The 14,500-nt window shown below is 45.8% G+C and overlaps 1 protein-coding gene across 1 annotated transcript; it reads right to left on the reverse strand.

Moving 5' to 3' along the window:
* Positions 1-2,425: 2,425 nt before the first annotated feature.
* LOC140206839 (uncharacterized) lies at positions 2,426-12,939 on the reverse strand. Its single transcript, XM_072275082.1, has 2 exons — positions 12,910-12,939; positions 2,426-4,481 (listed from the first exon to the last, which is right to left on the reverse strand). Exon 2 carries the CDS (start codon positions 4,075-4,077, stop codon positions 2,704-2,706), a length of 1,374 nt encoding a protein of 457 aa, XP_072131183.1. The 5' UTR covers positions 4,078-4,481; positions 12,910-12,939; the 3' UTR covers positions 2,426-2,703.
* Between the last annotated feature and the right edge of the window lie 1,561 nt (positions 12,940-14,500).

The raw sequence follows: 14,500 nt of genomic DNA on the forward strand, positions 1-14,500 counted from the left end.
TGTCGGGGTAAACCAGTACCAGGGTCTCATGAGCCTCAGACACCCTCACCTCAGCTTCCAGGAACTCCAGTTTCACAGACAAATAGCCATCGTACGGGTAATCACCATCACTGATACCCCACATTTCCAGTGCACTGAAAGGTGTCAGGGGTAAATGCGCCAGATACTGATTGTACAATGACCGGTACAGTAATGTGACCTGCGACCCCGTGTCGAGTATGGCTTTTGCATCTGTCCCCTCTCTCGGGGTCCCACCAATACTTCTGGGATAGGGTCTTTTCCTCTCGAGGGCCCCGTGGCACATTGTTGGGAACATATTTTTCCCGAAGACTCCAGTCCGTACTCTCACTGAGTCTCTTCTAAGTTTCCCAACACCCCCCTCCTCTCCGGCTGGGACACCCGGGGTCTCTCCCTCCAAGGGGCTCCCTGCCATTCACATTCCCACCTGAAGTTCCCCTCTTCCCCACAGTTATGGCACATGCCTCGTCTCGCGAGACCCTAGCCTCTGCCTGGCCCCAGTGCTGTCCGTCCCTTCAGGGAGGGGCCTTTCCCACTAGTCCCCCCACGCGGAGAGACTCCGCCTGCCGCGATCACTTTTGCTATCTCCCGCATGGATCTGGCCCCGGCCATTTCACCACAAGGAGCTGCTACCGAGGACGGCACCGTACTAACGAGGCCCTCTTCCGCTTCCAATGGGTCCTCCTCCTCCTTTACCTCTCTGAGCAACCGAACAAAAGACGCATTCTACGAGGCTGCCGGAGGCTCATAGCGACTGCATCATGTCTCTGCATGCCCCTGGCTACCTGGTCGATCCTTATCTAATCCACCTCATTCCCTGAAATGATCCCTGGAGTCTCAAGCAATTTAGCCTTCGCTCCAGCCGGAAAAGATACTCAGAAAGTTTTTCCCCTTTATCCTGACACAAATTCTGAATTCCCTCTAAAAGCTCGACCCTGCCCCCAGTTAGCCCAAAAGCCTCCTCTAATGCTTCTAGACCCTTGTGGAGACCCCATGTGCCACCTAGGCACTGAGGGTTCAGACGACGAATGCTTCCAGATACTCCTTCCAGGAAGCCAAGGGCTGGTTAACTTCCACGCCTTTTACCACCTCAGCTGCCGCCCTTCTCAAACTTTCTCCCAATCTTTGCCGCTTCTCCTCCTCAGGACACTGCCACTCACCGAGCAGCTGAGAGGTATGTTCTGCCCACGTTTCATCATCATCTTTCCCTTCGGGGATGTGGGTCCTCCCTGAGAAAATTCTTAACTTCTGACACGGACCCATCGCCCTGTTCACCGGGGAGTTAATAGCTGAGGCCAACTCAGAGCCTTCCCCTTCCGTGGGGAATGAGAACCAATTACATTCTCCAAATCTGACCACTCCCTTCCTTCATTCTTCAAAAACAAATGACCCGCTCTCTAAAATCTGCACCCCAAGCTGCGGGCAACGCTACTGGTGTCCCTTCAAACCCTTCCTCCATGACAGTGTGCACGCCCCATAGACCCGCCTCACCTACGTCACTGATACACGGCTGCAGTCCCAATTCCTTGACGTCAGCGCCCGTCTGTACCAGCACAAAGGCTGAGTCCCACATTTTACCAATATTTCTGCTTACGATCTCAACCTTACCGATAGCTCTGACCATAGTCAAACATCGAATTAACACATCGTCCGGAGTACGTATGTCCACCCCCTTAGTACGCAGGCATGATTAACTGGGACATCATCGATCTCACACCAAAGTTCAATCTTATCCGAGTCCATCTCCCCTAATTTAAACCCGGTGACCTACTCTGTATCTGACAGAATTCAAATCCTGGACGAGCCCCCACAATGTAACGTCTTTCATCCCACCGGAACATACTTTATAGCAATTCATAATGATGGGTTGTAGAAACAACTAAAAGAAAAGGCGCCACATAAGTAACTTATCAGTCTTGTGCACCTAATATTTTAATACGTTGGAGCTCACGCCTCCGATTCCATCCACAATGTCCTTCCAAGACTCTGGCCACCATCCGAACCCCCGAGGTCTGGTATCTGCCGCCCTGGAACCGCTGTCCGTTCCCCACACATCCATTCTCTCCGCTTGCCTCCTGAAAAAGCCCCCGATCCTCAGCTCAGCACACACATGCAAGATAGCATATCATGACTTCCATTGGCTGGCAAATGAATACAATTTCCATTATCACTAATTATAACCCAAACATGCTGTTACAGAGAACCCCTTACTCAGCAGCAAACAGTACGGGAAGCCGTTTTAGTATAACACTTCAGAGAAGCCATTTTGTAATTAGCAATTAACAGTTAACAGTCCAACTAATATTACTAAGAACACTACACAGAATATTAAACTCCAGTCCCATTAAAGGTGAATATGCAGCAGAAGAAACTCCTCCCTTGCCCAGTGGCCAGGGTGCAGGACTGGGTGTGGTGAGCAGCAGCAATAATTGCAGAGTTCAGCACTGACAGTCACTCTCGAAATTGCATCAGCAACAGTGATAGACAAATATCCAGCATACAGCTTATTGAAACTTTCTCCCAAGTGTGAACCCGGTAATATGTCACAAGGTTAGATTACTAAGTGAATCTCTTCCCACATTCACAGCACTTGACCGGCCTCTCCCCAGTGTGAACTGAATGATGCACATACAGTTGAGGTGACTGAGAGAATCTCTTCCCAAAGTCTGAGCAGGTGAACAGCCTCTACCCAGTGTGAACTGACTGGTGTGCCAATAGTTCAGATGACTGAATGAATCCTCTCCCACATTCTGAGCGGGTGAACGGCCTCTCCCCAGTGTGAACTGACTGGTGTCTCAGTAGGTGAGATGCCCGAGTGAATCCCTTCCCACAGTCTGAGCAGGTGAATGGCCTCTCTCCAGTGTGAACTCGCTGGTGTCTCTGTAGGTTGGATGAATGTGTGAATGCCTTCCCACAGTCTGAGCAAGTGAATGGCCTCTCCCCAGTGTGAACTCGCTGGTGTGCCAGCAGATTAGATGACCGAGTGAATCCCTTGTCACATTCTGAGCAAGTGAATGGCCACTCCCCACTGTGAGCTGACTTGTGTGCCAATAGTTCGGATGACTGAATGAATCCTCTCCCACATTCTGAGCAGGTGAACGGCCTCTCTCCAGTGTGAATTGACTGGTGTCTCAGTAGGTGAGATGCCCGAGTGAATTCCTTCCCACAGTCTGAGCAGGTGATTGGCCTCTCCCCAGTGTGAACTTGCTGGTGTGTCTTGAGGTTGGATGACCGACGGAATCTCTTCCCACAGACCGAGCAGGTGAATGGCCTCTCCCCAGTGTGAACTGACTGGTGTGTCAGTAAGTGAGATGCCCGAGTGAATCCCTTTCCACAGTCTGAGCAGGTGAACGGCCTGTCTCCAGTGTGAACTCGCTGGTGCACCATTAGGTTGGATGACCGAGTGAATCTCTTCCCACAGACTGAGCAGGTAAACAGCCTCTCCCCAGTGTGAACTCGCTGGTGCGCCATTAGGTTGGATGAATGACTGAATCTTTTCCCACAGTCTGAGCAGGTGAATGGCCTCTCCCCAGTATGAACTCGCTGGTGTACCAGCAGATCAGATGACTGAGTGCATCCTTTCCCACATTCTGAGCAGGTGAATGGCCTCTCCCCAGTGTGAACTGACTGGTGTGTCAGTAGGTGAGATGACTGATTGAATCCCTTCCCACAGTCTGAGCAGGTGAATGGCCTCTCCCAAGTATGAACTCGCTGGTGTACCAGCAGATCAGATGACTGAGTGCATCCTTTCCCACATTCTGAGCAGGTGAATGGCCACTCCCCAGTGTGAACTGACTGGTGTGCCAATAGGGTGGATGACTTAGCGAATCCCTTTCCACAGTCTTTGCAGGTGAATGACTTCTCCCCAGTGTGAACTCGTTGGTGACTCTGTAGGTTGGATGACTGAGTGAATCCCTCCCCACAGACCAAGCAGGTGAACGGCCTCTCTCCAGCGTGAACTCTCTGATGTACCTTCAGTTTAGATGAGCAAGTGAATCTCTTCCCACAATCCGAGCAAGAGAACGTCCACTCCCCGGTGTGAACTGACTGGTGAGCCATCAGGTCAGATGACCGAGTGAATCCTTCCCCACAAATTCAGCAGATGACCAGCCTCTGCCCAGTGTGAACTGACCGGTGTGTCCACAGGTGGGAAGACCGACTGAATCCCTTCTCACACACAGAACAGATGAATGGCCTTGCCCAGTGTAAACTTGCTAATGTACCTTCAGTTCAGATGACTGAATCCATTCCCACTGTCTGAGCAGACGAATGGGTTCCTCCCTGTGTAAAATGACGGGCATGCCAGTCAGTCAGATGATCGAGTGAATCCCTCCCCACAGACTGAGCAGGAAAGATGATCGAGTGAATCCCTTGCTCCACTTCTTAAATATCGAGACAGAGACAGCAAAATTGGCGTGCCGTGTTCGAGATTCCCAAAGACAAATTCCCTGTCCTTTTTAAACCTGAAAAGAGATTTACAAAATCCATCAATGGGTGAAGGATAACATTTCAGATAAGATCACTTTAGTTGCCAAGGTGTGACATCGCACTATTAATGTGAAGTTCAACCCAAGTTGGAGAGAGAAATCATCTTCTAGCTGGTCACAGTGCTGGTGACTGGAATGACCATCAAATTCTCTGATGCTCTTCCTGTCTCTATAAGAATGGGGCATTTCTGCCAACTCCAATCTGTGACCTGGTTCGGTTTGACTCTGTCCATTGGTGTTATTCCCTGTTCTGCCTGAGCGGCATTGCCTGGCCTCACAGTAACTGAAGCACTCTCACACAAATAGCCTTTGTTAATGTGCAGCTCGGATTTTCTTTATGTACTGTTAACTGAAAGTGCCACAGTTTTAATGCCATGTAAATATCTCCTACTCAGATGTATGGTTGGTCTGCACAGCTGTTAAAAGGAATTCGAGTGAATATTAGTATTACTGAAGGTTCTTGTCACAGTCATAGAAAAGTACAACACAGAAACAGGCCCTTTGGCCCATATAGTTGGTGTTGAACTATTTAAACTTTCCACTCCCATACCCCTACAATCCCAGTACCTATACAAACTTCATAAATGTTGAAATTGAGCTCACATACACCAGTTGTGCTGGATGCTCATTCCACACCTGGATGACCCTCTGTGTGAGGAAATTTCCCCTCATGTTCCCCTTAACATTTCACCTTTCACCCTTAACCCATGGCCTCTGGTTGTAGTCCCACCCAATCCCAGCTTGCATTTACCCTATCTATAACCCTCATTATTTTGGTACACCTCCATCAAATCTCCCCTTAATCTTCTACATTCCAAGGAATAAAGCCCTGGCCTGTTCAATCTCTCCTCATAACCTAAATCCTCCAGACCTGGCAACTTCCTTGCAAATTTTCTCTGAACTTTTTCAACTTCTTTAACATCTTTCCTGTAAGTAGGTCACCAAAACTGCACACAATACTCCAGATTAGGCCTCACCGATGTCTTGTACAAAGTCAACATAGCATCCACCTCCTGTACTCGGTACTTTGATTTATGAAGACCAATGTGCCAAAATCTTTCCTTCTGTCCCTATCGAACTGTGACACCACTTCCACTAAAATATACACCTGTATTCCCAGATCCCTTTCTTCAACAACACTCCTCCATGCCCTACCAGCCACTGAGAAAGATCTACATTTGTAGGTCCTACCAAAGTTCAACACCTCACATTTGTCTGCATTAAATTCTATTTTCCAATTCTCAGGCCATTTTTCCAGCTGCTCCAGTTTGCACTGCAAAGCCATGATAGTCCTCACACAGTCTGCTAAACCCCCAGTCTCGGTTTCATCCACAAATTTGCTGCTCCAGCTAACCATGTTATCATAGAACATTAGAGCAACAGGCCTTTTGGCCCTTCTTGGCTGTGCCGAACCATTTTCTGCCTCGTCCCACTGACCTGCACCTGGACCATATCCCTCCATGCACCTCTCATCCATGTATCTGTCCAATTTATTCTTAAATGTTAAAAAAGAACCCGCTTTTCCCACCTTGTCTGGCAGCTCATTCCATAATCCCACCACTCTCTGTGCGAAGAAGCCTAATGTTCCCTTTAAACTTTTCCCCCCTCACCTTTAACCCATGTCCTCTGTTTTTTTTTTCTCCCCTAGCCTCAGTGGAAAATGCCTGATTGCATTCACTCTATCTATATCCATCATAATTGTACATACCTCTATCAATTCTCCCCTCATCCTTCTACGCTTCAGGGAATAAAGTCCTAACCTATTCAACCTTTCTCTGTAACTCAGTTTCTCAAGTCCCGGCAACATCCTTGTAAACCTTCTCTGCACTCTTTCAATCTTATTAATATCCTTTCTGTAATTAGGTGACCAAAACTGTACACAATACTCCAAATTCAGCCTTGTCAATGCCTTATACAACCTCACCATAACATTCCAACTCTTATACTCAATACTTTGATTTATAAAAGCCAATGTACCAAAAGCTCTCTTTATGACCCTATCTACCTGTGATGACACTTTTAGGGAATTTTGTATCTGCATTCACAGATCACTCTGTTCTACTGCACTCTTTAGTGCCTTATCATTTACCTTGTATGTTCTACCTTGGTTTGTCCTTCCAAAATGCAATACCTCACACTTGTCTGTATTAAACTCCATCTGTCATTTTTCAGCCCATTTTTCCAGCTGGTCCAAATCCCTCTGCAAGCTTTGAAAACCTTCCTCACTGCAGATTACTGATATAGATGACAAACAATAACAGACCCAGCACTGATCTCTATGGCACACCACCAGTCACAGGTTGCAGTCAGAGAGACAAACATCTGCAACACACTCTGGCTTCAGTGCGTCATCCAATTTAATGTCTAATCTTAATTGCTGAGTGACTGAACGTTCTTGACCAATCACCCATATGAGACCTAGTCAAGTGCTTTGCAAAAGTCCATGTAGACTACATCCACTGCTTTGCCCTCATCCACTTTCCTTATAACTTCCTCGAGAAAATCTGTAAGATTGGCTAGACGTGACCTGCCATGCACAAAGCCATGCTGCCTATCCTTAATCAGTCCACATCCATCCAAATACTTATACATCTGGTTCCTGCACATGTGTTGCAATAACTTTCCCCCTACTGATGTCAAGCTCACCAACATAAGATTTCCTCATTTATTTTTAGAGACTTTCTTGAACAGCAGAACAACATTGGCTGTCCTCCAATCCTCCAGTCTGTCACCTGTCACGAAGGGTGAATTATATATCTGTGCTTGGGCCTCGACAATTTCTGCACCTGTCTTCTGCAGGGTCCCAGGGAACAACTTGTCAAGCCCTGGGGATTTATCAACGCTAATTTGCCATAAGACAGCAAACACGCCCACCTCTGTAATCTGTACAGGTCCATGAAGTTGATACTGCTTTGCCTCACTTCCATAGACTCTGTGTCCATCTCCTGAGTAAATACGGATGCAAAAAATATCTCCCACATCTATTTTGTCTCCTCATATGGATTATCATTTTGATCTTGCTGAAGATTAATTTTTTCCCTTGCAATCTTTTTGCTCTTAACATATCTGCAGAATCCATGAAGATTCTCCTTCACCTTGTCTGCTGGGGCAACCTCATACCTTCTTTTATTTCTTTCATAAGTGTTCACTTGAATTTCTTGTACTTCATAAGCACCCCATTTGTTCCTATCTGTCTGTACCTGGTATGCACCTGCTTTTTATTGATCTGGGAGATGAAAGCCAAAGGGGTGATAGAGCTGCATGGTGGGAGGTGGGATGTGGCGGGGGTGTTAAACTAATTTTGAAGGTGGAATGGGAGCCTGAACAACAGAGCAGAAAGTGGAGGGGTTGTGGAGACTGATGTTGTTCAGATCTCAGACAAAGTCAGGAATGAAAAAGTTGAGCATGGTGCAGTGAATATGCTGAACCCTGTATATTTCAATACCAGGAGCATCGTAGGAAAGGCAGATGTGTTCAGGGCATGGATCAACACCTGGAATTATGACACTCAGATCTGGCAACTGTGGACTGGGACAGGCTGCTTTATGGTAAATGGGAGGCCTTCAAAGCAAAATTTTGAAAAATCTTGGATATGTGCTTGTCAGAATAAAAGTTAAAGATAGAAACTGTAGGAAGTATACACAATTATGAGGGTTTAGATAGGGTAAATGCAAGCAGGATTTTTCCACTGAGGTTGGGTGCGATGACAACCAGAGGTCATGGGCAAATGGGGAAGGTGAAAATTTAAGAGGAACATGTAGAAAAACTCTTCACTGAAATGGTTGTGACAGTGTGGAATGAGATGCCAGCACAAGTGGCTCGTGCCAGCTGAATTTGACTAGTTAAGAGAAGTTTGGATGGGTACCTGGATGGTAGGGGTATGGAGGGCTGTGGTCCCAGTGTGGGACGTTGCATCAGAGAGTTTAAATATTTTAGGCATTGTCTCGATGAGCTGAATGGCCTGTCTAACAGAACTTCTCCATCTCCCTATGACAGAGGAGCCGGCTGAACTTGATTGGAAGGGGAGACTGGTAGGATTAATGATGGAGCAGCAATTTCTGGAGATTCTGGGAGAATTTCAGGAGGTGAGTGATAGATACATTCCAAAGAAGTGGAAGCATTGGAAAGGCAGGAGGATACAACCGTGGCTGAAATGAGAAGCCAAAGCCAACATAAAAGCCAAAGAGATGGCAAATAATAGAACAAAAACTATTGGAAAGTTTTTAAAACTAACAGAAGACAACTACAAAAAAATCAGATATGCTCAGGGCATTGAATTATGATTTGCAGTCATTAATGAGACTTGGTAGCATCCAACAGTCTGAGGCATTCAGAGGAACAAGATGTCTGGCGCCTCAATATCTCTGGAAAGCCAAGGTTCCCTGAACCAGTTACCTTTCAACTTTTAATTTGGCAGGCTCATACAAACTCTACACATCAAAATTCCACTTCTGAAGGATGCCCACTTACCAAGTACTCCTTTGCCAGAAAACAGCCTGTCCCAATCCACACTTGTCAGATCCTTTCTGATACCATCAAAATTGACCTTTCTCCAATTTAGAATCTCAACCCGTGGTCCAGATCTCTCTTTTCCATATTTACTTGGAATCTCATGGCATTATGATCAGTAGATACAAGGTGTTCCCATACAGTAATTTCCATCACTAGCCCTGGATCATTTCCCAATATCTTATTGCACACTTCTACATTGGGAATTCTACATGTTGATTAAGGACACATTTGAAAAACTCTACCCCAGCTAGACCTTTTACAGTATGGGAGACACAGTCAACATTTGGAAAGTTATAATCACTTACTACATCAACATTTGTTTCTTAGCATAGTCTACAATCTCTCTACAAATCTGTTCCTCTAGATCCTTTCCGATACCATCAAAATTAATCTTTCTCCAATTTAGAACACAACTCATGGTCCAAACCTCTCTTTTTCCATATATACTTTGAATCTCATAGTATTATGATCACTAATTTCTGTCACCAGCCCTGGATCATTCCCTAACAGCCTATTGCATACTTCGACGTCAGGAGTTCTATGTACTGATTAAGGGCACATTTGACAAACTCTACCCCATCTAGTCCTTTTTAAGTATGGGAGTCCCAGTCAATATATGGAAAGTTATAATCACTGACTGAATCAACCTTTGTTTCTTGGCATGGTCTGCGATCTCTCTACAAATTCGTTCCTCAAAATCCCTCAGACTGTTGGGTGCAACCAAGTCCCAGAAATGGCTATAATATCATGTTTCCATGCCCTGAGCTCATCTGGCTTTCCTATGATGCTTCCTGCATTGTGATATACACAGCTCAGCACAATCATCACACCATGCTCAACCTTTTGATTGATGACTTTGTCTGAGCAACATCTGTCTGGGTGTCAAGAAAGCAACCTCTCCCTCAATGTCACAAAAACAAAGGAACTGGTTGTGCACTACAGCAGGGGTCCCCAACCTTTTTTGCACCGCAGACCGGTGAAAAATTGACAATATTCTTGTGGACCGGCCAACATTGGGGGCGGGGGGTGGGCAGTGTTCAAGTAGGGTTAAACTCACCTCAACATGTCTTTTACAGTTAGGGTTGCCGACTCTCTCACTCCCAAATAAGGGACAAAAGTAGCAGTCAAATATGGGACACTTGTGTTTACCCCAAGAAAGACTACAATGACCATGAAGACTTGCACGGACACTGTGTGTGCATGTGCGTACGTGCCATTTTTTTTTACCACAAATCGGCTTTGGCTTAATCTTCCCGACTGCACTGTACATACATTATTTCTATCTTATATAGGCTGTGTATTTATTATATCATTCCTGCTTTTACTACGTTTTTATATGTTAGTGTTATTTTAGGTTTTATATGTTACTTGGTATGATTTGGTAGGTTATTTTTTGGGTCTGGGAATGTTCATAAATTTTTCCCATTAATGGTAATTGCTTCTTTGCTTCACGCCATTCCGGCATGAATGGTTTCATAGGAACACTCTACCTTAGCGGGGGAAATACGGGACAATCCATATGGGACAAACCAATTCAGCCCAATATACGAGATGTCCCAGCAAATAAGGGACAGTTAACAACCCAATGTTCAAGTTCAACAGTGCGTGACAGGGAATGAGGAAAGGAGCAGCTGACTCATATCGTTTCCTCGCGGCCCGGTAGCACATGCTTTGCGGCCCGGTGGTTGGGGACGGCTGTACAGCAGAAGGAATGGAGACAGGCTGATCACTATTGACATCAATGGATCTGGGGTTGAGAGAGTGAACAGCTTTAAATTACTCGGCATAAACATCACCGAGGATCTCATTTGGTCCGTACATACCAGCTGTGTGGTATGTGGCTGTGCACCCCATTCACCTCAGATGCTTGAGGAAGTCTAGTATCGGTCCCAAATCCTAAGAACTTTCTACAGGGGCACAATTGAGAGCATCCTGACTGGCTGCATCACTGCCTGGTATGGGAACTGTACTTCCCACAATCGCAGGAACCTGCAGAGAGTGGTGTGGATAGCCCAGCGCATCTGTAGATGTGAACTTCCCACTGTTCAGGACATCTACAAAGACAGGTGTGTAAAAAGGCCCGAAGGATCATTGGGGACCTGAATCACCCCAACCACAAACTGTTGCAGCTGCTACCATCCAGGAAATGTTACCATAGCATAAAAGCCAGGACCAACAGGCTCCTGGACAGCTACTTCCACCAGGACATCAGACTGATTAATTCACGCTGATGCAGCTGTATTTCTATGTTATAATGACTGTCTTATGTACAAACTATTTATTATAAATTACTATAAATTACACATTGCACATTTAGATGGAGAAATAATGTAAAGATTTCTACTCCTCATGTATATTAAGGATACAAGTTATTTCAATTCGCCCTCTCCACTATCTGTTCTGGTAGTCTGACTCTAATCCCCTCTGGAACTTTAATTCCACCTCCCCCCACCACACACTAGCACTAGCAAGACTTACCACTAGGATATTTGATCTCTGCTAGTTTTAATTCCTGAACTAACAAATCCTCTATCAGCCCTTTGACATTGCTCTGCTTGGTAATCACCCCCACCCCACAACAGTTTCTACAGTGGTCTACCTGTTGTAGTGTGGAATGGCCGCATGAGTACTCTGCGATGGCTATTTAACCTCATTCCCCTTCCTGACTCTCACCCAGTTTCCTGTGTCCTGCACCTTGGATGTAACTCACCGCTCTTCATGTCATATCTATCCCAGATGATCTGGAATTCATCCATTTCCAGCTCCAACTCCCTAACGTGCAGGGTTACAAGCTGCAGCCGGATGCACATCTTGTACGTGAGGGTGTCAAGGACACTGGAAGTCTCCCCACCTTCCCACCAACGTCCCCTCATTTGTAATGATAGGTGTGCCAAAAAATCGTGTGCTGTGCAATTTTTACCCAGTAACAACAATATGTGCACACTGAATTTTAAATACAGAGTTATTTATTTTAACAGTTAGCAAATCACTGTTAATAAGACATCCTCTGGGTTTGATCAAGTTCATCTGCACTCTCACACAATCTATGTAGCAGGCCCGTAAAGGGTTATGAAGGATTTTCTCACTCCAGCTATTGCACATCGTCCATATCTGATTTGCTTGCTAAATTATGCTTTAAAAAGTCAGATGTCCAAATATCACTCCACTTCCTCCCACTTGCAAATTCTCCAGCAACTTTTGCATCGCCACAATACACACAGGTAACACCAGTTTCTATATTGTACATAAATATTTCCCCTGAACCCTCCCCCAGGTGACTGACGGCCAATGCATATGAAATGAAGGGCAGTATTCTGTCTCATTGGAGTCTGGCACATTCGTGATGTGAAAGCTATTTGTTGCCCAGGACAAAGGTGTTTGATATCATTATTTTCACAGAGTGAATGGATCAAAACATGTCCTCACGGGTAAAAAGGTCCAGAACAAGAAGAGGTCGAACAAGCAACACACACAAAATGCTGGAGGAACTCAGCAGGCCGGGCAGCATTTATGGAAAAGAGTACTAATGCTGAGTTCTTCCAGCATTTTGTGTGTGTTGCTTGGATTTTCAATATCTGCAGATTATCCCTTGTTTGTGATTGGAGGCAGAACAAAGGTGATTTTCTTAACAGCTGATGTAAAAGATTTTGTCCCCTTTCTCCGAGTTCCTAATCCTTGCATTTAGATAGCTGGAGTTCAACTCTGTGTGAGAGATCCATCAGTTCCCATTCCCTCATCAGCCGGAATCTCCCCCGGGCGGATCGTGGTGCTGAGAGAGAGGGAAGAGAGCAGGACTATCCTGGGCTTGCGGGCCACGGTGTCCGGAGCTCACAGCAATTGTCCCGAATTCGGTGTTGAAAATTCCCACCCGCAGCCGGGGAATATCTCTTACCTGGAGCAGACTTCTCGAGGCCTTTGTGCACTGCGCGCATGCGCGATATTCGGGAACAGCCTATGCGTTCGATCGGTGCTTCAGCGACGGAGAATATTGTTCGCAGAGCCTTCTGGGTAAACACGCTTCCATTAAAGGTTTCTGCAAGCACCAGCTCTATGTCCAGACCTCTTTTTTTGTGCGTGGAAAACTCAGTGCTGTTTTAACGCACAAAGCAGCTCCCATAAACAATACACTTAATATTAACAAACTTTCCACGTGTCTAATGCCAAAGTAGAACCTTCTTAGAAATGCAGATATAAAACAAAAGAAATTCTGCGGTTGCTGGAAATATAAACACATACACACAAAAATGCTGGAGGAACTCTGCAGTTCAGGCAGCAACTAAGCAGAAAAGTACACAGACTCGGCATGCTGAAGGGGCTCGGCTTAAACGTATTCCTCTCCACAGTTGCTGCCTGATCTGTTGATTTCCTCCAGTGTTTTGAAGAAATTAACCACCTTTTTTTTCAATGAAACAGTTTCAGTATGTTTCTGATCTTTTATTTGTGGCCACGTCCTGCTGGTCTGATTCCTCTTCCTCCTCCTCCTCCTTGTAACGTCTAGACCCCATCTCTTTCTGGAGCCCCAAAGCCCTGACTCAGGCTGGTAACTCTTTGGTTTCTGACTCTGCACCATCGAAGATTCACTGGCTCATCTGCTGTCAGACTTTAGAGGCGCATTGCAACAACCCAGCTCTCTGAGGCACAAAGTGTGGTGTGTGTGTGTGTGGAATGCACTGCCAGCGACGGTGGTAGAGTCTGATACAATAGGGTCTTTTAAGAGACTCTTAGATAGGTACGTGGAGATTAGGAAAATAGAGGGCTGTGCGGTAGGTAAATTCTACGCAGTTTCTGGAGTAAATTGCACGTCGTCACAACATTGTGGGCCAAAGGGTCTGTAATGTGCTGCATATTTCTATGATCCTCTGAAATTCAAGGGAAATCTCCTATCCCACGGAGTGGTGACTAGTTGCAACCTGTCATCACAGGGAGAGTGAGAGGGGAACGGCAGGGATAGATTTTGATATACTGATATGGAACAGACACATGAGCAGGGACCAGATGGGAGGAGTGGCCTCCCTAGTGTACATTGTGAGTGTGGTAAAGACAGTAAGTACCTGAGACACGGGATTTGATACAGAACTGATTTATCTTTCACAGATTCACAATATTAACCATCAGTCCAGTTTAAGGCTAACATCAGCAGAACGGACTCCTCCAATGCTCAGTGACCAGGGTTCAGTACTGGGTGCGATGAGCAGCCGCAAGAACTGCAGAATCTGACAGTAACAGTCCCTCATGAACCTGCAGCTGCCTTCAGTCACCAGATCTGTGCATTATAAAAGTACATTGAGCTGATATATGTCAAAACAATAACTGTAACAAAGCATTATAGCTGCAGAGAAAGTGCAATGCAGATAGATATATGGTGCAGGGTCACGTCGAGTTACATTGTGAGGTCGAGTCCATTTTATCGAACTGGAGACCATTCATTTGGTTTATAACCGCAGACAGGAAGCCGTCCTTAAGCCTGGTGGTTCGCGCTTTAA

This window comes from Mobula birostris, chromosome 13 (genome assembly GCF_030028105.1).
Source record: "Mobula birostris isolate sMobBir1 chromosome 13, sMobBir1.hap1, whole genome shotgun sequence".
Lineage (NCBI taxonomy): Eukaryota > Metazoa > Chordata > Chondrichthyes > Myliobatiformes > Myliobatidae > Mobula > Mobula birostris.

What these genes read in the sequence shown, in the direction of transcription:
- LOC140206839 (XM_072275082.1), bottom strand. Translation starts at nt 4,077, where the DNA reads ATGGCTCACCAGTCAGTTCACACCGGGGAGTGGACGTTCTCTTGCTCG.